Source organism: Azolla caroliniana, unplaced genomic scaffold (genome assembly GCF_043228905.1).
Source record: "Azolla caroliniana isolate FFs.n. ecotype wild unplaced genomic scaffold, voAzoCaro1.0.p SCAF_11, whole genome shotgun sequence".
Classification (NCBI taxonomy): domain Eukaryota; kingdom Viridiplantae; phylum Streptophyta; class Polypodiopsida; order Salviniales; family Salviniaceae; genus Azolla; species Azolla caroliniana.
In genome coordinates, this window is record NW_028230446.1 from 20,851,894 (window position 1) to 20,869,858 (window position 17,965).

A 17,965-nucleotide genomic window follows, 5' to 3' on the forward strand; every position below is an offset into this window, starting at 1 on the left:
CTTCCAATGAAGTGTGTCCCAAGTCAAAATGCAAAGACCCGACATTGAGTCACTCGCGTACTTAATGATGATGATGATGATGATGATGATGGATCATTCATGGATAAGGCTCCAAACAAAACATCAAAAGCTTAAATCAATTACAATAATAATTGTAGTAAATTGAAGGGATGTAGGCTTTTCTTTTCTCATGATGCACATATACATATATGTATAATACATATACATATATATATATACATTTACATTTACATTTACATATACGTTTACATATACATATGCATATACATAATATACACATAACTCACATATACATATTGATATATATATGAGCGGCACTCACTAGCGATGGAATTATTCCCAATCCCATTCATTTTTTGATGTATCCCACTTTCATCGTCCACACAGCTAAATTTATAATTACATCCATAAAACTCAATTTTAATCCATTCATCCCTCCTACTCAATTCATTCAGAATAACATTAATCTCCCGTTGCAAATCGCCCGCATACCAAATGGCGCCGCATTATCAATAATCATGTCCAGTATGTACATATCCATCACTCTGCGGGGTTTCATCCTTTCTTCAACCATTCCATGAATTGAATCGATCATATAACAAGCTGTGCTCCATTAATTTGCTGACCAATTCTGTCCACTCGAAGCTATACTAATTAATCTGCTGATTCAAAATCATTCATGCATTTTAGTATTAAGCATTACAAATCAAGCGTTTTAATTGGTTTTAGTAGCAACCCTCTAGTCATCCAAGATCATGCATTATTACGGTACTTCAGCAGGATGTGCCACTGCTCTTCACCCCATTCCTGCTTGGAATTATACCAGGAAGCCCAAAATCCTGGGCACCTCGCTGTCGGCCTGCTTCATGTGCGCATGGCTGTTGGCAGTGTCAGTAGTCTTGATGTGGGGTGTTCTCGTCCATCAGGTCCACACAGCAGCAGCGCCATCATCGATCGGCAATGTGAGCTACGACCACAGAGCTCTTGTCATCGGGGGCGTCCGTCGTGTGCTCATCTCTGGGTGCGTCCATTACCCACGAAGCACTCCTGAGGTAACAAAATAAAAAAAACATAAAAACCAAAAACAAATCAAAATGCCATCATTAATCGGATCAACCTTAAACAGCTAGTGTGCTCCACCATCACCATCACCATCACCATGATGATGATAATGATAGATGATAGATGATGATGATGACAGATGATGATAATAAATGATAGATGATAATGATGATGATAAATGATAGATGATAATGATGATGGTAGTGATGATTATGACAAATGATGATGATAATGATGATGGTAGTGATGATTATGACAAATGATGATGATAATGATGATAATGGTGATGGTGATGCTGGTGGTGGTGGTGGTGATGATGATAATGATGATGGTGATGATGATGGGGTCACATGGTCCAGAATTAGCACATACCTTGCTAGCTTATGATTCAGTTCCAGATTTAGCTAATATAGGTTTGTCGGTAAAGCTTATTGTCTGGGGCCTGGGCTCCAGCTTATAGGTATGTAGTAGCAATGGCCGGTGGTCCCCTAACTACCTTGGTAGATTTTGTATTGAGCCTGTACTGTTAGCCTAGTAAACCAGACTGTGCATTTAAGATATAATTGACAGTTAGTATTGCGCAGGGCTAATCATTAGTGACTCTGTTAGGGATCGTCTAAGTATTGATCGGGGTTCGAAATTATGCAGAGCGGGAAATTTTACGATAGTGTATATTGGTTCTTTCGGGGCTTAATCGCCTGACTGTGGAATTACCTGCGTGTGTAGAGCTGATGAATATAGATTGGTTAAGAACATTTAAACAGGTCCCTAGCGATTTAGGTTTTAGAATGCGTCGGATTTGGCCGAAGGCTTCTTTTTATAATTTAAATGTAAAAGAGTCATTGCGAAGGATGGAGGTGGTTGCTGTACAATCAAACGATTAGATTAGGCATAATGTTGGCCAGCGTTGATTTATTGATTTGTGGAGCGAATTGGATTCGGTTTTCGTTGCAATGGGAATAAATAATCAATCTGTGATGATTAATTTTCTGTGATGGTGATTAATCGGAAATCTTGGCGGGAGAACTGGTAGATGTGGCCGGATATCATCGCGAAAGCCAAAGCAGGAGGGCTGAATGTCATCCAGAGCTATGTTTTCTGGAACATGCACGAGCCGGAGCGTGGGACAGTAAGTACTGACGATTGTTTTACGATGGAAATCAATGAATGATATAGGTGTGCAGAACTGTTTTTGTAACCCTATTCGGTTGGATGCAGTATGACTTCGAAGGAAGATTGGATCTAGTGCGTTTTATCAAGACCGTCCAATCACATGGCCTCTTGATGAACCTTCGGATTGGACCTTATGCTTGTGCAGAATGGAATTATGGGTAATCGAATTCCATCCATTCATTCATTGGCATTTCCTTCCTTCCTTCCTTCCTTCATTTATTCATTCAGTCAGTCAGTTAGTCAGTCATGAATGTGTAATTCAAACCATGAAATCTGCAGGGGTTTCCCTGTGTGGCTGCATTTCATCGATGGCATCGCATTCCGGACGGACAATGAACCATTCAAGGCAGAGATGCAGAGGTTCACAGCCATGGTGGTGGAGATGATGAAGAGGGAGGGGCTGTTCTACTGGCAAGGGGGACCCATCATCTTGGCTCAGGTTCCACACTCCTCCTCCTCCTCCTCCTCCTCCTCACTCCTCTTCTTCTTCTTGCAGCGCTCTTTTGGGTGCAATTAATTACATAGGTCAAGAAAAAGAAGGCCTTTATTTCAAAGGCACTCATTAGGGTTGGATGTATGAAATACATATGTATGTATGTATGTGTGTATGTATATTGAAGCCATCCATCATCACAAAGCAATGTAAATTCTTTTGAGTGGTAAGTAGATAGTACTACTACTTGTACTAGTCACTAGTAAGGAGGAGGAGGGGGTAATGTGTGTTGGATCTCGGACATGTCGTTGGTAGAATCTTTGTCTCACGACAAACTTGTAGTGCCAACACATCAATAGCCTGGCCCGATCATCGCATTGTCCCCACCAACAAACTCGCCGCGCCAACGTATGTGACTATCCTAATCGATCATAGATTGCCTTGAAACCAAGTGATTTGTAAAGTCACGCCTTTCGAAGGCTTTCGTGACAAACTAGCTTTGACAACCTCTCTTTATATGTTGTAAGGTTGTTTCTATTTTATTTAAGAGTGCAGCCGTAACTTCACAAGACCCAACTCCCATCTCTCACTCTAACATTCTTAGTGCATGTAGATCTTTTAGCTTTTAAAGATTGAATACGGATCATCCACCCCAATTGTCAACTAATTTGGATGGAGAGAAGTTAGGTTTACACATGAACAATATTACCAACAATTCGCACCATGTGTCTCATCGCTTTATCGACTAATGCTTTATTAGCTTGTTGTTTGGTATAGATGATAGGACCACTTCTCGTTGCCCTTGATCTTGCCCAATGTCAAATTGATTTTGTTTGTTTTGTTTTTCTAACTTCAAGTAGAAAGTTGAGCTTCCCATGTACTATGAAACTTGCTTTTTAATGTCACCGGACAACTTTCAATTCCATGTGGTGTCCTTTTTGGCTTTCACCTCGACATGGATACAATCAATCAATTACAAAAGCAAGTTTCACATTTGGCATAAGAACAATAACTTGCATATTAAATCCATATATTGTTTTCCCATGAGAGAAATAATATAAGCTTTGAACAATTCACCCTTGGCAAACCAATATTATGCCATAGTTAATGAATCATGATCACGAGAGTGAGATAAGGGAGGAATTCAAAGTGCACCATTTCAATTGTATGCATCTCTCAACTAAGAGACTAATAGGAAGTTTAATTTTTGAGACCAAGAGTTTTCAAAACAACTAAATGTGAGGATACAATAATAGTGTTCTAGAAGCTTAAAATCAATTTTATTTTATCGTACTTTTCCCCTTGAAAAATAGTGATGTTTTTTATTTGTTCAATTTTGTAAAGAATCGGGTATGATTCTTGTGTAGCGGAAGAGATGTGTGTTATGTGTATGTGTGAGAGGAATTAGAGGAGAGATGAGAGAACACTAGATAGATAGACAAGAGAAATAAAATGCTCAAGAAGAAGGTGTATATTTCACAAGTAGAATAAGAATTACAAAATGTAGCATTACAAGGAGTCACAACCCGACATAATATGAAGTATGAGGAGGGTGCTTTATATAGAGTCACCCTCTCTCTTCATTAACTTTACAACAACCACTCTCTCTCTCTCTCTCGGGGAATGTGAAGACACATAGTCATGGGGAATATGTAACTCATTAGTTATGTGTCATAGAATATGATTCTATGACACATAGTTAATGTGTAGAGAGTAGTGGTGTGACTCTTGACCTTTGAGTAATCATGGATTCTCAAAAGGTGTGTTCACACGTTGCACTATGTTGAGCTTGATTCTCAACAGATTTAGTTATTTCATTGCATCTTAAATATAACATCTATACTTGATTAGAAACAAGAAGGAACGCCCCACCTCATGTTTTTCACGGAATGCATTGTCTTACTTGGTTATTTCATGTAAATCTTTCATGGAAAGGAGATGAAATTAGTGTTTTTTACCACAACTCACATACTAGATTCACAAGACCCATGTTAATGAAATATAATATTATTATCTTACATTGGTATAAACAAATGGTGGACAACATAAATCCGAAGCTCTTACAATTCCAAGATTAAGAATATGCATAAATAAACGTTTCTACATCGAACTTCTCGCACACAAATTGGCACTTATAATTTGAGTTTGTAGGTGTATGTAAGTAGCTCCAATCACAAACATGTTTATGATTGCACAGAGTTACACTTTTCACGTGTATATTACCACAAAACTTGTTTATTTTCAAATATATTTATTCGTTTGTCAAACTGAGTTACACTTTTCACGCGTATAACTTCACTATAATGAATCTTATTTTCAAATATGTGACCTAGTTTTGTGGACCTTATGAAACATGTATTAATTAATTTGTTCATTATTGGATATGTGATTGTTGAATATGAAACCACTAGAGGCTATACACAAACACCTCAAAAGCTGTATTTTAGAAATTCGACTAGATCTTACACTTGCCCGTGCTTGAAGGCTTACTTGAGAAGGTTTTACTTTAATGTAACTGTTTGGACGTTTAGTTCCCAAGCTCTACAACAAGCCTCTACATTATGGTGGAGACTTAGATCGCAACTTGTTGGAATTGCTTATTGGTTATCAGGGCTTTGGAAAATTTCCATTACTTACCACGCCAACATAACAAAGAAATTGTGCACACGAAAATAGAGATTAAAAAGAAAATTTGTTCTAAGGATTCCGGTTGCATTGTTAAATTTCACGAACATTAGAACACAACCTTAAACCCTTCCAATGAAAGTGTTTATTTAAGCCGATGGTTAGAATTTAGAAAAATAGAGGGGATATGTGGATGTATGGCGTTTTCTAATTCTAATTTAATATCTTTTTTTGGGAAAAAAAAGAATTTTGAGGCCAAATATGTGAATTTTCCATAAAATTTTAAAATGTAAAGCTCGGGTCTTTTAGAGAAAAATAACAGAGTTCGGGTTGGGGTCCTAAGAGGGTGTGATGTTCATCTAATTGAGGTAACCTCTCCTGTTTTGGGTCACAGAAGTCATTAAGTTTGCTAGGTTCCTAAGAGGGTGTGTTCTTCATCTGATTCGGGTAACCTCTCCTGTTTTGGGTCATAGAAAACATTAAGTTTACTAAGTTGGGATATGAAACGCAGATAGAGAACGAATATGGAAATGTTGCAAGCAGCTATGGGGCCCCTGGGAAAGCATATACCAAGTGGGCAGCCCAAATGGCTGTTGGGCTCAACACTGGTGTGCCATGGATTATGTGCCAACAATCTGATGCGCCTGACCCCGTTGTAAGTTCTCCTTCTCTGGTTAATATCACCTGCCTTCTTCTTCTTCTTCAATTATTATATTGTTTGTGTTTATGCACATGCATGCATGTATCATAACATTGTGAATGCGTGCATTCCTGAAAAAACAAGTATATGTACGTATGTGTATATATATAACTTAGGTATATGTGTGTATGTATGTCATATATACATACGTATGAAAATATATGTATGTGTGTAAGGCATATCCACACACATGACATATACATACATATGTATGTACTTCTAATATTAACTACTTGATTTCATTGATAATCCATCTGATAATTTTTTTGTTTGTTCCTCTTTTTTGTTCTCTTTTTGGGAAGATCAACACTTGCAATGGCTTCTATTGTGATTCCTTTACTCCAAATTCTGCTAACAAACCGAAGATGTGGACTGAGAATTGGAGTGGCTGGTTAGTGTGTGTATGTGTGTGTTTGTATACTTTCCTTTCTTTTGCAATGCACAAAAATACATTGGAAAATGTTTTTAGTGGCAAGCTTCATTCTTGGACGTCAATATGTTCTTGAAAATTTTCTTATGTAATTTAAACCCCAATATGATATCAAATATAATTCATGATATAATATACATATGATTTTACATCTTGGCCCCCACCACACCTAGCTGTGTATATCCTCCTCACCTATAGAAGCTCATAGTGTTGAACATCATATAGGAACACAAGGGAAAGTGAGCTCTTTACCACGTAGGAAATAAAGTAAGCTTCTTGAAAATACATTTTCGAAGATGTTAGATAGGTCATAAAATATTTGATATTTGTTGGAATGAGTTTACAGGTTCCAAACTTTTGGCGGCCGGAAACCTTATCGTCCTGTCCAGGATGTTGCATTCGCAGCTGCTCGCTTCTATGAAAGGGGTGGAACTTTTCAGAGCTATTACATGGTAACCGTTCATTTTTATTAGCTCTATAGGTATTGTTTCAAGAAGCCTAGATTGAAAAGTTATTGGAAATATTCTATTATCGAATGTAAAAAAACAGTTGTCCCTTCCTTTGCTATAATTAGATGAAAAGGTGTTTGAGGAATTGTGTCACATCATGCTATTGCACATTCCGTTTTAGCATATGAAAAGGTGTTTGAGGATTTATTGGATCAATGCTAGGTGATAGAGTAATATCTATAAAACCCAAACTTAGATCATGCTGAGAATTTAGTTTTTTCTTGATGATGTTTGCAGTATCATGGTGGAACCAATTTTGGACGAACTTCTGGAGGACCATTTATATCAACTTCTTATGACTATGATGCACCAATAGATGAATATGGTTTTCTTTTGGCTTAAACTGATATCTATGCTGCGCATACTATTTGTTGACCCCATATTAATTATGCATAGACAAAGTCATCCACATGCCATTGGCTTATTTCCAGCCTTAATATTGTACTTATAAGACAATATTGTACATGTCTGCTTAATCGTCTCAATGTAACTGTACAATCTGCATAGCAACTGTTTGCATAGCTTAGAAGGGATTTGGAATACAAGATGGTAGATACATTTGAATATAAAGTGTAGAAAAGAAAACAAACTAGTTTCTGTTTTGAGCATGATCAAGTAATAACTTTAAGAAAAATCTGGAAATTGTAAATATGCATGGTATTACAGTTTATGGCAGGATCTTTATGCATACATTGGATGCAATCCTTAGATCATAGTTATTGATATTGTAGGAAATCTCAACCAGCCCAAGTGGGGTCACCTGAAAGACTTACATCAGGCGATACAGCTTTGTGAACCGGCTCTTATTTTAGGAGATCCAACACCGGTGGTATTTGGCTCTAATCAAGAGGTATGATTAAAGATGAAGATTTGTCCCTATACTGATCCATGTGCCATGTATTATGTACCACTTTATACTTTTTGTAAAAGATCTTTATTTTTCATGGAAATTTGAACCTAAATTAGATATCATCAAGTTCCTTTGAATCCTTATTGAGTCTTTTATGGATGTGAATGACTACTAGTTAGTGCCATAAGGCGTGTGTGTGTGTATACATGCATTCTAGAGTTCTATTATAGAGAACATATCAATCCTTAGTACCACGTGTATGAAATGACCCTTTCTTAAACTCACTAGGTAATCTTTTATTTTGAAAGAATTTGTTGAAAATTGGCCTACATGCAGGGTCATGTATATACCGATGGAAACATTTGTGCAGCATTCCTAGCAAATTATGATGATAAGGCAGATGCAACTGTGACATTCAGAGGGCAATCATACCATCTTCCAGCATGGTCTGTCAGTATTTTACCAGATTGCAAGAATGTGATTTACAATACAGCTCAGGTTGTGATTTACAATACAGCTCAGGTTTTTTTGTTTTCTCAAATTTGGAATGTAATTCGAGATAAACACTTCAAATTTACGGGTTGAGTTTCCAAATGGGTAATTTATATACCCCAGCTAAGTTCTAACATCCATATTAATATAGATCAATGCCCAAACATCAATATTAACCACAAGTCAACAACAGCACCTGCAACTTTCCAATGAGGTTGGAAAGACTCAGTCATTTTTGGAAACGGTGTGGCAAACATGGGAAGAACCTATTGGTGATAGGGGAGAGAATTCATTCAAGTCTAACCTATTGCTAGAGCAAATCAACACAACCAAAGATGCCACTGATTACTTGTGGTACTCGACAAGGTATTAGTAATAGACCTATTTAAAATGAAATGGATTTTATTTTCAGCATAAGAAGAGATTTTATTATTTTTCCTCAATTGGGGATCGATCCCCATTTGCAGCAACAGAGCATAGGGAAAGGAGTTAAACTCTTGACCGATTGCCATTTGTTTATCAAACATTTCCTTGACATTCTAATATCAAGTTCGATCAAATGCATCACTTACTGAATTTCCTGACCCAACCACTACTTTTAACATCTATTGCTAAATTTTGTTCATACTTTTGCAGCATTGAGTTGAATGATAGTGATCTTCCCACAAATGGAAATGGGGAAGCAACCCTTTCATTAAGTTCAAAGGGCCATGCTGTACATGTTTTTGTAAACAAGAAACTATCAGGTAATACAACTATTGTCAGTGTGTGAAGTGATTGCAGCAAAAACCCTAATCCTTTTTTTAATCTCAATTTTTTGTAGGTAGTGGATTTGGAAACAGTGGAAAATCTAGCTTTAATCTTCAAGTTCCTGTGAAGTTAAATTCTGGCATAAATACTATTGACTTGCTGAGTATGACTGTTGGGTTACAGGTAGAGAATTGTTCTGTCTAGCTGAATTTCAATTATACTTGTATTTTAAGCCATTGATTATAACATTACAGAACTATGGAGCTTTTTTTGATACATGGGGTGCTGGAATCCATGGAAATGTCCTCATAAATGGACTAAATGGTGCTTCAAGAAACATTTCATCATATATGTGGACTTACCAGGTCAGCTGGAAATTGTGTATAATCATCAGTTATAGTAATATAGTGATTGTTTCATAGAAATGGCCCTCATGACAAAGATTTATAAAACAAAGAAGACATTGCTATCTCTTTAATCTAACAAGCTTCTTAACTAAAAGAAGACGCAAGCTTTGATTCTCTAAGCTAAGAGGAATGATGTTGGGAGAGCGAAAATATCTTAATTTTTTCCATTTTGATATTCCTCCTTTCATACTGTGCCAGTTTTCAGTTTGTTGGACAGCATCCATCTGTTTGTTGCTTTATTATAAACTTGTTATATTTTTACTTGGAAATCTTAATCCATGCAATGATTGATATAAGGGAGGTTGTAATATTGATGTACATTGTATAGAAAGAGATGAAAATATCCAAGGGTATATTGTAACATAAGGATACGAGGTAGCGCTCCATTGTATGCTAATATTACTACATCAGCCCATACTTGTTGTTTTTAGCCTTTTTCCTTTACATGAGTTAATTTATTTCATGTTTAGATTGGATTGAAAGGGGAAGCACTCAAAATTTATGAAAAATCAGTTGGTTGGAACACTACTTCTGACATAGCTCAAGGTCAACCAATGATATGGTATAAGGTAAATTGTGATGCCTACTTATGCAAGAATTATTTTATATTACAAGGGATGTGTGTATATTCTTTTTATCAAATTTATGTTCAGTCGAACAAACACTTTTTTTGTCCTTGAAACATGTCAGTGGTATATTACATTGATGCAATCCTTCTTAAGTTAGGCATAAAAACATTTTCCTCTTTCATTTTCCACTGCCGTGTCCATGTAATTTTTGTAAACTTTTCCAATAGAGTCTATGTTGGTGACGGCTCTTGTTGATTGATGGGAGTTGGTGAGAAACAAAAACCTCATAGTTTTTTTTGTAGACAAACTTTAATGCTCCGGAAGGGAATGGTCCAATTGCACTAGACTTGACGAGCATGGGGAAAGGTGTAGCATGGATCAATGGCAAAAGCATTGGTCGCTACTGGCCAACATATATCTCAACAGCAACAGGTTGTTCAAGCGCATGTCCATATCAGGGAGCGTATAGTGCCAGCAAGTGTTACACTAACTGTGGACAACCTTCTCAAAGCAGGTAAAATCAAATGCCATGAACAAAAGAGCGAATACTGTCTATTTTCTCTTGAAGTGCCAATAGGAATTATTTTCCCCTCTTTATCATTCCGTCTTTAGGGTAATAGTATTGAAGTTTCCTATTTAAAACCAATGAGTTTTTTCTGCATGTACAGGTACCATGTACCAAGATCATGGATTCAAGAATCTGGGAACACATTAGTCTTATTTGAAGAGATAGGGGGTGATCCATCCAAAATATCTTTTGTGACAAGCTTGGTGTCATCAGTATGTGCTCATGTGGCAGAAATACATGCTTCCCCAATAGATAAGTTTGGGATAGACAGATTGAGTCAAGGTAAAGCTGAAGCAAGTATCGATTGTGGCGAAGGCAGAGTGATCTCCAACATCACATTTGCGAGCTATGGCAATCCACAAGGGATATGTGATAGCTTCACACAAGGCACTTGTCATGCCTCTAACTCAATGTACATAGTTAAAAAGGTTAGTTGAATCTTGTGGTTCAGCACTGCTGGGCGCAATCAATGAATTTAGATTAGAAGGTTATTTGTTTAATGTAGTTCAATGTGGTGTCTCCTAGCTATATATATATATAGTGAAGAAGGTTAGTTGGTTCTTCTAATGCATACCTCAAGTATATAGCCACAATGGCAAGGCGTCCAATGTAATTACATTGCATGAAGAAGGTAGGACGGTTCTTGTAGTGTATTGTTTAACATATCTACGTAGCCAAGAAAGGTAGTCTTCCTGTTTTTTATCTTTTCACGTGGGTCTGTTGACATATTGGTAAAAAAAAACCCCCATTCAGCTTTTATTTTTCATGAGATTTTATAATTATTTGCATTAAGATAAGATTCCCTGACGTTTTTAAATGGAACATTTTTTTGGCAAACAGGCATGCATTGGACGACAATCTTGCTCCATGATGGTCACCAATGAGAACTTCAAGCAAGATCCATGCAAGCAAGTAATCAAAAGTTTGGCTGTTCAAGCAGCTTGTTCAGGAATGCATATCCATTTCTAAATGCGGGTCTTTCACCTTCCAGAATATAGCTACATATGTGTGTTTGTTTCTGAGAGGGTTTATAAAGAAATATATACCTTATTATATAGTGATATCCATAAAATTATTATCAAATGTATATATATATTTATAATTTTCTAACACTGGAAGCCATGTCAAGTTTCCTAAACTTAGTCTAGAGCATGGAAAACTTTTTATGAAGATATTTTCCTACTTTTTATCTGAAAACTTTATCATACGAATCCACACACAAGCTTTGATTGGTGAAATCTTCAGCAGTGAACATCTATAGAAAAACAGTTCATTGATCACACGAATGTCAAGTTTGGGATACACGTGACTTTTACACCACAGCCTATTAGAATGCCTATATAACAGATTGAAGCATCTGCTATAAGTGTAATTATGATGAGGTTAAGTCAAAAAAGAATAAACGCCGATAGAGAAACTGTCATATAAAATTAAAAAGAATAAACGCGGACAGAGAAGTTAGAATGCCTTAACAGATTGAAGCTCTACAATTAGTGTAATTATTATCAGGTAAGTCATAAAAGAACAAACGCAAATAGAGAAGCTATCATATAAGATTAAAAAGAATAAACACAGATAAAGATGCTACCATATAAGATTAAAAAGAATAAACACATAGAGATGCTATCATATAAGATTTATAAGGTAACTATTGCCTTGAGTCTATAGATTGAAATATATATGACACACATGATCACACAATTTGTGTGTCAGACTTGTCGCAAGAAAAACAAATGGGATTGAAGAATCTCACATTGGTGAACTTTATTATGCCTGTTGTATAAAAAAACCTCGAATCATTTCACATTGGTGAACATGAACAGTAAAATTGATTTGAAATGGCTAATCTCCATTGCCTCCGATCCTACGAGCCAGATTAATACAAATTGAAATGGCTAATATCCATGCGCTCCGATCATATGAGCCATATTCATACAAAAAGACAACTGAATAGCAAAATACACACAGACAACTGTCATTAAACAAACAATAAACTACAAAGTAACTTCAAACAGGCAGTATGCTTACCATCATGTAGTTACAAGTATAGTGGTAAGTAGTTGGTCAGGAATGATTCCATGTTAAAAACTAGAAATAGTATCTGCTTTCATTTCTTGAGAGGTACATTTGAACCTTCTACAGGAAACCCATTTCAAATCAAGTAAAAATGATAGCTTTTCAAGTGCGTTTCTTGAGTTTCCATTTCACCTCAAGAGACCAAACCAGATTTGATCAAAAATCTATTTCAAAATAGGTAAATTAAGCATTCTCAATGTTCCCTGAGATTGAAGGTATACATACATCAATTAATTCCTGTCAGTTTCAATACAACAAAAATTTGAAGACCTAGGAAAAACTTTAAACCCAAGCTCTAACGTTTACAAGTTGCGCATCAGTAATAGCAACAGAGTCTAATGCTATGGCATCAACCACTCTGGATAAAAAGAGACTTGATCGTCAAAAAACCTTTTCTTCAAATTGGAAAACCTTATATCAAATATAAGAATCTCAATCAATCTTCACTGATGCATATATGGTTCTCACAAACCAAAAACATGCATAGAATCCGATAGTTCCTGTCAAGACGAAGAAGGAATAAGAGATGATGATCATATAGCCAAAATACATCACACCCGAAACTAGTGATGTTATATCGAGCTTTGTAAAGAAATAGAAAGCCGCATAAAGCATCAAATAGAGAGCTGATGATCCAGATGTGAGATAAGCTCTCCACCACCAATGATAATCTTCACTGCATAACTGGAAATAGCAAAGTACTATTGTAATCTCTGCACATGTCACAAGGAGGATTAAGAAGACAAGGAACAAGAATCCAAAGATATAGTAGAATTGGTTCAGCCATATGGATGTGAGGATGAAAAAAAGCTCGATGAACACTGCACCAAAAGGTAATATACCACCGATGAAGATTGAAAATAGTGGTTGCATATACCACGATTGGTCAGGAATTTGCCTCGGAATCTTATTAGTTCTCACCGGATCTTCAATTGCTGGTTTCTTAAAGCCCACATAGCTACCCACAAATACCAGAGGAACAGAGATCCCAAACCAAAGGCAAACAAGGGCAAACATTGTACCAAAGGGAACTGCCCCAGAGGATTTTTGGCCCCAGATCAATGCATTCAAAACAAAGAAGATTGTGAACGCAACACCTGGGAACAAGCATGCTGTTTTCAGTGTAATTTTCTTCCACTCACTTCCCTTGAACATTTTATATAGACGAGCCGATGCATAACCAGCAAAGACACCCATAAACACCCAGAGAAATAACATTGCAGTCATGAGGCCACCTCGATTAGCAGGAGAGAGAAATCCAAGGAGTGCAAATACCATGGTTACTACTGTCATTCCGAAAAATTGCACTCCTGTCCCCACATAGACACAAAGTAGACCAGCATGCGTTGGAGGTCTGAACACATCTCCATGGACGAGTTTCCATCCAGTTTCCTCTTGAGCTTCCTCTTGGGTTTCCAGTTCATTGTATTTTGAAATATCTCGATACAGTGTACGCATCATTATCATAGCTACCATTCCCGACAGAAATAACACAATCATAAGGGAGTTTATAATGGAGAACCAGTGAATTTGATCATCTGATGTGTTAAGATAGACGTCCCAACGAGATGCCCATTTTATATTGCTTTCCTGTTGCAAAGAAATAACTAACATCAATACCTATGTTACTCTTTAAACCAGGGAAAAAAACTGAAAGACGTATGCATCAGTGGCCAGTCAGGTTTGAACCTCAAATTCCACGTCATAAGTGAATATGATCTCTTGGCCTTCAGAAACTTCTTGGGGAGTCATGCTATTGGTCACATATACTTTAGCATTCGGATTGCATGTTGTGAATCGAGGTTTGTTCTGATCCCAAGGTTCCTCATACTTATGACGCACACTACATGAATCAACGTATGAGAAAAAAGTAAAGCAAAGATTGGTTTAAACTTAAGATCGTCAAGGTTAAGCAATCCATGAGAGCAACAAAGTTTAGAAGAAGCAAATATTTCAGAATACCTGTAAGGAGTCACCTCAAAGCCAATCACTCTAGACGTTCCCATTTCATGATCTTGATGATATAGAATTTTAAATGAAAGGTGATTATTAAGTAAATATATATCCTCTTTCTGCAAAAATCGCATCCCAATGAGACCTTATAAAAACAGATTTATACATGCATCATATCACATAAGCTGTCGCTAGATCTTACCCCAGAATCACCTGCTGAAACTTTGAATCCAACCGGAAATCCTCGATCATAAAAGAATGAGTTTGAAGCACCATCAGCTCTTTCTTTCTTGATTGCCACAGGCAAGTTGTCCAGAATCCTGACAACATCAACCAAAAGTTACAAATCCTGCATTTCTTTGACTACATCCTTTGCGGAATCATAAAACCAAAAAGACCTAACACTCACATATTGACACGGTAATCATCCTCGATCTTCTTCTGGAATTTCTTGGCATCTTTAGCAGAAATCTTATCAATCTTACATACGAAGTTGCACAGTTTGCTGTCCCTCATTTGAAACTGTGAAAGAAGTCAGACATAAGCTCAGAAAATACAAACAACAGATAATAATACATGGACATCACCTAAGATAACTAAAATTGCGGGTTTTTCTGTTCCACATTCTGAAACTGTATGGAATGAATCACGAGTAATATCAGCAATTTGCAAAGTTCAGAGAAAACAAGAGAAAACATGGAATTAAGTCCCAGATCAACTAAGATCCACTATACTGCAGAGTTTTCTCTATTTTCAAACTATGAAGAAAGGCATCCATACATTTACCCAAAAGAAATACACCGCACTGCAAGTAACATCTAGATAAACTGAATATCATAGTTTCATCTCCCTCCTTCAAAATTACATTCGGCCAAAGGAAAGAAATACATTGCGACATCTAGATATAATAAAATTGACACAGTTATATCTCACTTATTTGAGAATACATAGATTCAACAAAAAGAAAAAAATACATATGAACAGGTTCTAGATCTAGGTCAATAATATTACGTAACTTGCACAGTTCTCTCCTCCATTTCTAAATGTAATGCACGAAAGACGTAACTTTAGCTAAAAACAAAGGAGAAATGCAATAACACCATTAGATCAACTAAATTAACAGAAGTTCACGTATAAACGAAAGGGAAACATTGGCAATATTGCACAGTTTTCCCCCTTTCAGTTTTAGGAGAAAACAAAGAAGACCTATGAACAACATCTAGAGCAACAAGAATTCAGTCTCTTTCCTATTTCAAAATGAGTAGGAGGATAGATCCACATAATTGCACAGTGTTTCCGCCATATTTGAAGTCTTACAAGCAATGTATAATTTAACTTAAAACAAGAAATGTATAACTTAGCATAAAAACAAATGAGAAAATCACAAACCACATTTAGATCGAGTAAGATGAACATATCCGTTTTCTTTAGTACCCCGTTTAGAATGAAATACAGGAACATCTAGATCGACAGATTTTGCAGTCATCTTTCCATCTTTTGATGAAAGCTATTGGTAGAATGGCGTAAATTCATGAGGAAACAAAGATAAAAATACAAGAACAGTATCTGGATCGACTGAGATCTACAAAACTCTCTCACCTTTTCTCCACCATTGAATGGAAGGAATGAATGAGTTCAGCTAAAAACAACACAAAAGACTAACCACCGCAGAATAAAACTGACATCAACGTCCCAGATAGACTTACTATGTATGGAGAGTTCTCGATCCGATCTCCCCTGAGAACCTCCCCCAAGTTCTCTGCACTGTTAAGTATCACTTTCGGCCTACAGTAAGGAAGATCGTAATAGACATAAGGAAGCTGAGTTTTGATGGATGAGAGCTTGTTAACCTTAACGAACAAATCGTCTCCCTGCAGAAAACAATACATAAGAAGAAGAGAATGTTCTTATTCCATTTAGACAGATCTCTCCAGATCTGATGCGGAAGATATAATGTGCGAATCTTATAATAAACACATTAAGAGAGATGGAGAATCACCTTGCTGAAATCCTGTGGAGCAACGCCAGGAAGATAGAAGGAGTGGGAGGTCTGCAGAGAAAGAAATGTGGAGAGAAGAGCGAGTAGGAGGAAGGAAGCTTTCCTTTCCATGCCTGACCTTCTCGAGAAGCAACGAGCTCTCACAAACACACTCAACTCACTCACTCTCAGAGAATCCCACAGAAGACGAAGACGAAGAAGAAGAAGAAGAAAGCTTCAAACTCAAAGCCAGCAGCAAATGCAGAAGAAAATACATAATGGCTTTATAGTAAAATCTACACTTTCTGTAAATTTTAAGGAAATGCCCCTCCAATTTTACTAAATTCCCTAAATACCCCTATACCTCCTCATCACAATTTTCTAAAGGCATCTCTCGCTCTCTCTCTTTCTTTTTTATCGTAATTAGCTTTCCCTGGTGGTAAGTTGTTAACACTGTTAGCGCACTAAATCTCTATATTACTCCATCTCTCTCTCTCTCTCTCTCTCTCTCCCTCTCTCTCTCTCTCTCTCTCTCACATTCTTCACGACACCTCTCGATGCCTATGAGAATTGAAGGAGCTCGTATTCAAGTACTCCACCCATCCCTCATTCATAGATATCAACGGGTATTGTTTTGGCATTCGAATATTACAAAACGAAGAAAATTTACAGGATGAAGAAACGATTGGGTACAGGTAATTTCGAGCATCTCCTATAAAGGAGGGGCATTTCAGACATGCGGTAGTGCGACTGAAAGGGACATCTTGCGAATTTACGAGGTTTAGATGGACACGATTACGAGGTCATGTAGAGAGATCTTGTGAAAATGTGGGGGGTATCTTGGGAATTTCAAGATTACAGCAATCAATGTGTCGATGGTCATCTCATGTGCGAGGAGGGGGAAAGGGAATAAGTGAATTGTTGATCATTGCATTTGTAAAAGGTGAAAGACATAGTACTGAAATCATTTAATGTGTTAAAATTGTCGATTGGGCATTAAAACAGGATAAATACAAAAAATGAGATCCATGCATTTTAACAAATAATACTAGACACATCACCTGATAGTACAATAATTCTGGCATGCAAAACTTAAACTTTCAAGAGAGAATTAAATGAACGAATTAATGAGTTATTACATCACGAATCAACTACTTTCATGATTTGTTGAATGGTGGCGATGTTTGCATAGAGGGTGGCATGGTCCTCTCTTGCATTCTTGTAAGTTATGCACTTGTGGAATATAGATAGATCATTTTTACGACTATCCTCGTGTGGTCAATATGGCCTACAAGACTCATGGTGAGACATTTTTCGTTAGTATGTGTAGAATGGAGTAGTGAGGTAGATGTTTTGCAAATTTTACATA

General features: G+C 36.8%; 2 protein-coding genes across 2 annotated transcripts; one reads left to right on the top strand and one right to left on the bottom strand.

The window, feature by feature from the left end:
- Positions 1 to 532: 532 nt before the first annotated feature.
- BGAL8 (beta-galactosidase 8) lies at positions 533 to 11,736 on the top strand. Its single transcript, XM_087327536.1, has 18 exons — positions 533 to 1,073; positions 2,117 to 2,212; positions 2,302 to 2,414; positions 2,536 to 2,695; positions 5,826 to 5,969; positions 6,317 to 6,405; positions 6,791 to 6,896; positions 7,191 to 7,278; positions 7,685 to 7,803; positions 8,140 to 8,301; positions 8,447 to 8,661; positions 8,932 to 9,041; positions 9,119 to 9,228; positions 9,300 to 9,410; positions 9,923 to 10,021; positions 10,324 to 10,535; positions 10,690 to 11,017; positions 11,430 to 11,736. Exons 1-18 carry the CDS (start codon positions 777 to 779, stop codon positions 11,556 to 11,558), a joined length of 2,688 nt encoding a protein of 895 aa, XP_087183662.1. The 5' UTR covers positions 533 to 776; the 3' UTR covers positions 11,559 to 11,736.
- A 1,071-nt stretch (positions 11,737 to 12,807) lies between these two features.
- LOC147858462 (transmembrane 9 superfamily member 7-like) lies at positions 12,808 to 16,803 on the bottom strand. The gene is made up of 7 exons (XM_087326864.1): positions 16,618 to 16,803; positions 16,325 to 16,489; positions 15,028 to 15,140; positions 14,821 to 14,938; positions 14,628 to 14,737; positions 14,355 to 14,508; positions 12,808 to 14,255 (listed from the first exon to the last, which is right to left on the bottom strand). Exons 1-7 carry the CDS (start codon positions 16,726 to 16,728, stop codon positions 13,098 to 13,100), a joined length of 1,929 nt encoding a protein of 642 aa, XP_087182990.1. The 5' UTR covers positions 16,729 to 16,803; the 3' UTR covers positions 12,808 to 13,097.
- Between the last annotated feature and the right edge of the window lie 1,162 nt (positions 16,804 to 17,965).

Excerpts from the sequence above, each read along its gene's own strand:
- BGAL8 (XM_087327536.1), top strand. The coding sequence starts at position 777 with ATGCATTATTACGGTACTTCAGCAGGATGTGCCACTGCTCTTCACCCC. Across the intron at positions 1,074-2,116 it reads ACCCACGAAGCACTCCTGAG|ATGTGGCCGGATATCATCGC; the intron begins GTAACAAAATAA and ends GAGAACTGGTAG. Across the intron at positions 2,213-2,301 it reads ACGAGCCGGAGCGTGGGACA|TATGACTTCGAAGGAAGATT; the intron begins GTAAGTACTGAC and ends GGTTGGATGCAG.
- LOC147858462 (XM_087326864.1), bottom strand. The coding sequence starts at position 16,728 with ATGGAAAGGAAAGCTTCCTTCCTCCTACTCGCTCTTCTCTCCACATTT. Across the intron at positions 14,738-14,820 it reads TTTCAGCAGGTGATTCTGGG|AAAGAGGATATATATTTACT; the intron begins GTAAGATCTAGC and ends CGATTTTTGCAG. Across the intron at positions 14,509-14,627 it reads TTTGAGGTGACTCCTTACAG|TGTGCGTCATAAGTATGAGG; the intron begins GTATTCTGAAAT and ends TGATTCATGTAG.